This window comes from Saccostrea cucullata, unplaced genomic scaffold, assembly GCF_032062105.1.
Source record: "Saccostrea cucullata isolate Sc308-1 unplaced genomic scaffold, CSIRO_AGI_Scuc_v1 ctg15317, whole genome shotgun sequence".
Taxonomy (NCBI): domain Eukaryota; kingdom Metazoa; phylum Mollusca; class Bivalvia; order Ostreida; family Ostreidae; genus Saccostrea; species Saccostrea cuccullata.
The window spans coordinates 1-9,566 of NW_026918441.1; the positions used below are offsets into that span (position 1 = coordinate 1).

The 9,566-nt window shown below is 31.8% G+C and overlaps 1 protein-coding gene across 1 annotated transcript; it reads left to right on the plus strand.

The window, feature by feature from the left end:
* Positions 1 to 4,628: 4,628 nt before the first annotated feature.
* LOC134266246 (toll-like receptor 4) lies at positions 4,629 to 8,775 on the plus strand. Its single transcript, XM_062748473.1, has one exon. It carries the CDS (start codon positions 5,448 to 5,450, stop codon positions 7,746 to 7,748), a length of 2,301 nt encoding a protein of 766 aa, XP_062604457.1. The 5' UTR covers positions 4,629 to 5,447; the 3' UTR covers positions 7,749 to 8,775.
* Positions 8,776 to 9,566: the final 791 nt, after the last annotated feature.

The window sequence follows — 9,566 nt, forward strand, 5'->3', positions numbered from 1 at the left end:
TTTCCCAAGCTCAATATTTCGCAAAGATAATGTTTAGAGTTATATTGGTACAATAAAATCAAAAAAATTAATTTCAAAGATTGGTCTTGGAAGATTTGGGGCATTAAATTTGTAATACTTTTGGCAATTCTTGAAAATTGCCAGGCGTAGTACGTCTCTGAATTTCGTACGAGTTTAAACAATTAAATTATTTTTAAAAAGTATTTTCACTGACATTTTGAAAAATTATCGTTGTCTTCATTTTGGTAGAATTCAAGTATGATTTTGACATCGCATGTCAAAATGTTTTGACGTCATAGCTACATTTCTAATAAAATGACGTCACAGACTCGAGATTTCTTGAACGCTCCACCCACTGATCACTTTGATTGGTTAAAATTACTAATAAATATTCATGAGGGAGTAGTCCCAGGGAGTAGCTCTGATTTTCCAGGGAGTAGTCTTCAGATGAGGGCAATAGTCACTTCTCGGGGAAATAGAGATTTTTTTATGGTATTAATTTATACAGAGTAATAACAGTAGAGGTATAAAAATATAACATATCTTTACCATTTTCTCAGCAGTGGTAAGTAATTGGTAAAGCTAATGCTGCATCTGCATTGTCTCTCCTCTTCTTATTTCTGGATTCTGTTCACAAAGCTACATTGGAAACCCTATGTAGTAATTCTTTATAGCTCCACAGCTGAAAATCCCATTGTAAAGCCTTCCCTAACCAGGGAAATGAATTTGAATAATCTGAAATTGCACGAGAAATATAAGAATGAAAGGAAATATTCTTTACAAAGCATAATTTCCCAGACTTATATTTATAATATTAGTTATGTTTTAAACACAAACCTGTCAAGGAACACATGGTGACCTTTAATTTGAAAAGTCTGCACAAGTATTTGACAACTCTTTTTCCTTTAATCATATATGAAAAGCCGAAAATCTGTAGCTATCTTCATAACATTTCATAAATATCTGAAAAAAACATTTTGTTTAATGAGATTCTTTATAATCATGCAGCCCACATATGAGGCAATAATGGTGGTTTAATTGACATTGAAGACCCACCTATCCAATTCTTAATGTACCCTATTAGTAAACAGTCTTTGAAAACCCTGGACCTATTCAACTTTTCATTCCCTCTTCATCACCCAACAAAGGCTACTTATGCTATTTATAATTCTGCAGATGTGAATATTTTGCAATATTGTTGAATTGATACAGATATTTTTATAGCTACATGTGCAAGTACCAACCTTGAAATTTCTCTTGACAGGTTTGCTAGGTATATATTCAGGTCCACTACAATCACTAGATTTAGCTACGTAGGTATTTTTTACAGAAATAAATTACTTTGGTAGCTAAATAAAGCTACTTCAGGTAGGTAAATTAAGCTAACTAAGTAGGTAAATCAAGCTACGTATATAGCTAAATCTAGCGATTGTATCAGACCTGATAGTGTCTTGTAAAAAATCTTCTCTTGTCCATAATCAAGCCCCCATCAAAATTGTTTATTTATTTATTTTTTGCATATCAATAAGCCTTTTTAAAAGGTACATAGTATTATAAACCAAGATCCACCTACCTGTTTCTTTTTCAAATTCAAACACTGTTGATTCGGTATCATCATCACTACATCCGTCTTGCTACCAAATGAATGTTTGCTGTCAGAATCATATTCATCAAAATCAGAGTCAGAATCTGAAGACTCGTTAACAATTCACGCACCTGAATCTTTTGCTGAGGAAGTACAAAACGGTAACAAAACGTCTCAGGATGCCATAATGTTTACACGTGGTTACGCACCCGTACATCGATCCCGATGGTTTTCATAATTTTTTATGTATTTTATACATAGGCCACTAGTATATACGTAACAAATTACATTCACAGGAGGGACAATTTTCTTCAAATCACACATAATTTTTGCCTAAAACGATTAGATGACAGACATCTGTTTATAAACTTTGTAAACATAATCATTATCTACCTTCTCTACAGAAGAGCGCAACAGGGGAGATAATTCTGACAAAATCTAAATAAATAGTAAAATACGGGGTTTTTTTTCACAGGAAAAGCATGAAAAATATTAATAGCTTTTATAAAATTAAATATAATTTTCATTGTTTATATTTGTTAATATTTTACACAAATTTCATTGAATTTATTGTTAAAAGTAAAACTTATAAAATCATGAATTTTTCCATCATTTGAATTTGAGGTAATTTATTACGATATAACTTTTCTGTCCTTCAGAGTCCAAAGGTGGATTTTACATATTGTTGGGATAATATCCTAGAGATTCTTAAATGCACAAAATTCTGAAAAAAGAAGCGTCACTTTCTAAGAAATGTATCCCTGAATATTAACAAAAAATGAACCATTATCATTTCTTGGCACCATGCCAATATTTGTGCCCTCGGGGCAGCCTTCTATGTAGTGGTTTTACAAAAAAATTGATTCCAACTTAATTTTACGACTTACTTCTATGAGAATACATTCCCTTTTTATTTATATATTGTTTTTTCTTTTTTACTTTTAAATATTGAAATCGTCATTTTTACACCAACTTTTTTGCATTTTCCCTTGAATATTGACCAAAATGAATTATTGGCTGTTACTAAAAATAGAAACAACAGATGCAAAAATAAACAACATATTTCTGACTCTCAATGGGTGTCCTTTAAGTTAATAATAAAAATTAGTTTGTTCTTGAGAGTGCCTACCAGAGCATTTTTCTATATATCTGCATGGTTTTTTCGTAGACATGCTCTTAAAGAATTGTTTTCGTTGTATAATTTCCTTTGTTTAGGTTTGAATTTCTTTTATAACTTAATTTTGCTTTCACAAGATAAGCAACTTTGAGAGGCAAATGTTTTCCTTAACGTTTCAACTGTTTCAAATTTTTTTCTTAGATTTTTAGAGTTAAACCGTTTCTTCACAGACTGTCCTCATCCGATACATAGTCTCCTTCACTCAAATACTGCCTGTATTCTTTGTACACACATGTACAACTCGCTTGTGACATTTTTTCCCAATAACATATTTAGAGTTTATTTAGGATTTTTCTTGAGTAAAACTTAAAATTGCATAATCATCTGCTGCTCTGTGACGTTCTAAAATGTCATCGGTTTTGTCGTTTTCAATGAGGACTACCTATCTTCTAAAGTTACTTTCTTTTCAACGAAGCAAAATGTTAAGTCATAATTGGAATACCAATCGATGAAACAATTCTTAATTTTAATTTCTAGGCTGTTTTCTTTTTTACCCCATTTTTGGGGAATATGACTACAGACATTATTAAGTTTTGAATAAATCGTGATTTTAAAAAAAAATTGAAACAAATCATTTGAAATTATTGCAAAAATATTTGTACCAAATTTGAATAACATGACAAGAAATTAAAAGGAAAAAAAAGATATGACATACGTCACATGGAGATATTCATGATTATTCATTGTAGTTCACGAGAAATTGTACAATATTCTAATTTGCGAAGAATCTTAAGGAAAATTGACTTGAATATTTAAGTATCTACAAATATATTTGAACACGTATGTCTTACTTGAGAGAGAGAGAGAGAGAGAGGGCGAGAGAGAGAGAGAATATTTAATTTTTTTTGGCATTTTAAAATATAAATGCTTCCTTCTCCCTACAAACATCCATACGGAGGTAATTTACTCATCATAATTATTAATACTCAGCTTATTTTATTTATTAGGACAACGTGTATTTCTAAAGATGTTACTTTATGTTATTGCTTTTCTGTACCTTTCTATTTACTAATTGGAATACTTACCTAAATATGCATTAAGTACAATTAAGCCAAGAAAAGAAACGAGAGGGTAATCTTTTCAACTATGCATAATATTAATGCGTGTTTTACAATGCAAATCTGTAAAAAATAAGATAATAAATTTGATATACACAATGGTATATATGCAAAAGGTAATTTTATGTCCCAATTAAAGTTCACATTTCATCACATTCTGTCTGAATGGCACGAATAAAGTGATTGAAATACAACATGATATTTAATACTTTCTAGTTCACATCAACAAAATGTTTACGTATTTAGAGCTATCACATTGCGGACGTAAAATTTCCCGAACAAGGAACAGGGGTAAGGTGTTATATTCATCATTCATGATTTGTTGTCGTGGCGTCCACAGTAAATTATTCAGATCGACCCTTTTTTCCAAATGGATATTTAGAAATGATTCATGTTGTAGAAATTTATTTATAATTTATATAAATACAAATCTCTTCTTCATGAGGATGAATAGTATGTAAAAGAATGTGTGGCAAAGACTTGGTAAGTTATCTATCTATTTCTATATAGTAATTTAGAATAGCCCAAAGTTTTTTTTTTTTTTTTTTTTTTTTTTTGTTTTTTTTTTTTTGTATTGCGCAGTGCAATTATGGATAAGAGGTCACATTCGTACAAAATAAAAACATTGCAATAAAATCCGGAAGATTTTTTTTGAAATGTCTACACATTTTATACTGCGAAGAATTATTTCTAAAAAGTTTAAACCCTCAATTATCGTAATATATATGTTTTATATAAAAGAAATTCCTTTCGGTGAAAAAAAACATATAATACAAAAAATGGTAAAATTTCATACGGCTTCGATTATGAAACTTTTTCAACAATAATTACGAGGAATATCTTTTAAGACTTTTCCTCCGGAAATAAATTTGAATTATTATTTTCAATCCCATTTTTTGTGCCAAATAAAATTGTGATCAGTGCAGGAAAACGTCAACTAAGTAATAGAAAGGGGTATTGCAATTTGCTCTATGAGAAACAGACATGATATGACCTTCCCGTTGAAAATGCCTGCAGTCTACCTTACTGATTTTATTCGTGTTTTTACTACATGAATTAACTAAAAAAGTCCCTCCACTCATCCAGTTGTACTTAAATTGTTGAAATCTTATCCATCTCACTTAATTTGAATCCTTCGGTCTTGAAATGTTCATGTTTTCTGGCATTAGTTTTTTTTTCAATCATCGCAATATAATTAATCTTAACTACATCATATTTCTAATCAAAACCAACGCCTTTATTTATCTTTCTTTTCTTACAGAGAGAATAAATTATAGAAGAGATATTTCATTTAGAGGTATGTTTTTTCTTAAAAACGTATAATACAAAATTTAAATATAAAAAAAGAAATTTCATCAGGTCATCTTTAAAATAACGTTTCTTTTCCCTCTCCCGACTAATGGTAAATTATTGGGTCAATGGGTACATGGAGATGGGCAATTCATTTTTTCCCGGAAATTTCACTATATTTGTTGGCGGAATAAGACAATTCAAAAGGAAAACAAAATATCCTGTCCTAGAATGTAAAAAAAAAACGTTTTAAGCCGGCCAGTTCTAGTAAGTCAGTTGGGAGAGCGCAGCCAAATATTTTGAAAGATATCTCATTACTCGTATCGTTCTTTAATACATGACCTTATATTCTCTATTTGCTTGTAGAAATTCAAAGCATTCAGACGCCATGTTTGGTCTGTTTTGCCTTTCTGTTTTATTTGCAACATCTTTCAAAGTGGAATCTCTGGAATGTTCGTCAGACCAAAGATGTAGATGTCAAAACTATCAAGGACAACTGTGGGCAAATTGTGAGAACCTTAATCTAACAACGACACCGTCTTTCAACAATAACGTCACAGGAATAAATCTTGCAAGAAACAGTCTTTCAACATTTCCAGAAAGTCTTCCTAGGGGAATACAGTATCTAGATTTATCTGAAAACATACTGCAAAAAATGGATACAGTGTCATTGGGCAACTATAAAAACTTGAGAAATATAAGTGTTTCTAGCAATAAACTTAGGTCTATTGAGCTCGGTGCTTTTGAGAACTCCCCAAACATTCTACATCTTGATATTTCAAATAATCAGGAATTAACTATAGAAGTTATTGTTAATGTATCGAGTGACTTACGAAATTCTACTTCAATTCGAGTTCTAAATTTTGAAAAATTACAATGCACCTACGGTGTCAGTTTCAATCTCATGAAATATCATACTGTTTTTCTCAGGCACACAAAACTAGACGAACTGAATTTGGCGTCAAATCGCATCAACAGTCTTGAAACAGGAGTTATAACAGAATTACCAAAGTCTCTCAAACATCTAAATTTGGCGAATAACATTCTGAGTTTTGGATTTTATTTGGCGGAGTTTGGCGATTTGCCAAATGTAGTCAGCATAAATGTGAGTTTTCAAGCTTCTTTCCGTCAAGTGCTAACAACAGAATTTTTGATAAACTGTAATGATACCAGAGCAGTCGGCAAAAGGCTTACAGAACCAAATGATATTTTGACTAAGAGCCCTAAATTATCATTATCCTTGAAAAGAAAATACAATATTAGTATATTTTGGCCACGAAATCTTAAAATCCTTTATTTCCATGACAATTTGTACAAATTTACCCTACAGGATTATGTTTTCAAGACGGCTCACATGTTGACACGTATCTACATGCAAAATAATATCATTTACGAATTGAACGGTCCTATAATTGGATTCGAAAGTGTGGAATATATAGATTTCTCTAATAATTTCTGCAGTTATATCTCACCGAATTTCTTTCAGTATTTTAGAAATTTATCTTATCTCAACCTCTCTCATAATGCATTGGGTGAAAATTTAGAAATGGATGAGAATGGAGAAATTTTTCAATATCTTCGTATGTTGACCACTTTGGATTTAACTAGGAACAGAATTGTTTCTCTTCCGGATAAAATTTTCCGTAATCTGAATAAATTGGAAAATCTTAATGTAAGCTATAATTCTTTGAATAAGTTTTCGATACCTATAAATCATATGACAAATCTATCAAATTTAGACCTCTCAAATAATCAGTTATCATATTTGAATACGGAAACAAGAAAGGCATTAGATTCAGTTTCACAAAGAAGAGAAATCTCTGTGAATTTGAAAGGTAACAGATTAAGATGCAATTGTGAAAACTTGGAATTTATAAAGTGGATGGAGTTTTCAAAAAATATCAAATTTCTGTATTTCCATAACTATTCTTGTGTTTTCTTAAATTCATCAAACATCCATTTTTCTGACATTGAAAATCTACTTCAAACTTTGGAGAAACAATGTTTTTCTTATACTCTTCTTATCGTGATTATGACGTCATTAATAATCGTTGCCTTGACAACCACTCTCAGTCGCATTCTTTATAGATATAGGTGGAAATTAAGATATATGTATTATGTTGCAAGGGAAAAGTACAAAGACGATGAACTACGTAACCGGAAATATCATGGAAAAGAGTATCACTTTGATGCCTTTGTGTCGTATGCTGAAAGTGACCGACAGTTCGTTATTTCCTTAGTGAAGTTCCTCGAAGATAAAAGCGACTTGAGGCTGTGTATACATCATCGGGATTTCATCCCAGGGACAGGAATTGAAGATAACATCACAAACGCCATTCATAACAGCAGACAAACTGTTTGTATTATGACGTCACAGTTTTTAGAATCATACTGGTGTATGTTTGAACTGAACATGGCTCGCATGGAATCTATATATTCCCGAAATGGTGAAAATGTTCTTTTTCTTGTGGCTCTCGAGGAAAGTGCAATGAAGAAATTACCACTTTCTTTAATGGACCTGATAGAATCAAAATCATATTTAGAATTCCCGGAGGGAGGGGACGTGGAGGAAGTAACAGCCTTCAGATCGAACTTAAAGAGACACCTAAATCGTAGGACAATGGCTTCAGACACTTAAATGATTCGAGGTTAAGATAACGAACAGCAATCGATCTAATAATCTTTCCAAACCTATTAGTAGCATCTGTTCCAAAACAACATACACTATCATAGTTATGCTGGTGATTCTAAAGCTTACTTTGTCTTTTAACCTAGGGACATGTGGAATAACACTGTTTTGAGACTTTTGAGACACTGAATGTGCACCAAAACGCTGAAACTAAACGAGAATAAAACAGATTTTATAGTTTTTAATCCTATACATCAAATAAAAGAATCTCCATTGTATCATCTGAACTTTAGTTGCACCGGCATTAGTGAGACAAGCAGCGTAAAGTACCTCGGTGTATGGTTTGATAGGTATCTCAGCATTCAAAAGCAAAATACGTCCATTCCTCGTGCATGCTACTTCAATCTAAGGAACAATGGTAGAACACGACCGATGATTACAGAGAATGCTTGCAAGATCATAGTCTGTGCACTTGTGGCCTCCAGGCTCGACTATGCTAATGATTCACTTTATGGCACAAATGAAACCGATCTAGCCAAACAGCAATGAATATAGCGGCACGTTGTATTACCCGTACCCGTACCCGTATTACCCGTACCAAGAGGATGGAGAACATTATTTTTTATTCTTTATTTTTCTCGAGAATTTATTATCGCGAAATGACAACATCAAAGCGCGAGAATAATTTTTCTTAAATGGAAGGTTGATCAATAGAATTTACATTGATTTCAGCACAAAAAAAAAAATAGAGCAAGTAATTTGATTTTGCAAGCGATGCTTCTCGCGAAATTGCACGATAATTAATTCCTTGCGTATATAATTAAGAATTTACAGTACTATCATTCTCAAGCCTTTGCATTGGCTACCAGTTGTTAAACACGTCCAATACAAAATTCTTCTTTATACATACAAAGTTAATTAGAACATGGCACCGAGATACATTGAAAACCTCACCAACATCTATCGACCTGGACGTTCCCTAAGATCAACAAGCCATCAGACACTGCTAAGACCGTAAAACCGAACTTCTATTAAAGGCAATAGACGTCTCCATGTGGCTGTAGCATCCCTCTGCAACTGTCTACCTTTATCATGTTTATATTTGCGTTTATGTTCGTCTGTGCACCCTTTCACATAAAACATCTTTAATCCATCTTTATAGGGAGGCATTTAGTTAATTTTTGTTATATTTGATGAGTTAAGGACAGATGATACAAATAAACTTTTTAAAAACGAGAATTGTTGCATAAATAATCATATATGTGACTTAAGTTGAATAATTTATTATTATGATAATTCTTTCGCTTGATTGTATTTTTATTTTTTGCTGTTTTTTTTTATTTCTTTTCTTCAATATTTTGTTTTTATTAAAGGATATCAATCCCACATTTTTATTTCTTGTGTCATTCAACATTACCTTGATTCCTGATAATCTCAGCTATGTTAAGGACCGATATGGAAAATGTGACCTTTGCACCGTTTTAATATGTATTGCTTCTTTTAAAAAAAATTAACAAAGCAACTGAATACTTGTAGAAAATGTAATATAGCTATCAATAATGGATAGGACTGGGCCGTAGTTATTACCAGTTATATCGCACGTATCAGCTGTTTGTCACGTGACTTGTATAAAAATAAAATTGTTAAGCTGAATGTAGGAAATGTGGATAGTGCAAGGGCATACGCTTGTTTTTCAAGAAAAAAATTGATACATATTAAAAGAGGTTTATATTCTCTACCCAAAAAGTGCTGGGAGCTAGTCAGTGCTGTTTGCAAAGTACTTAAAATTTTGCCGAAAATGCTTATAATAGCTAAAAATTTCAACTT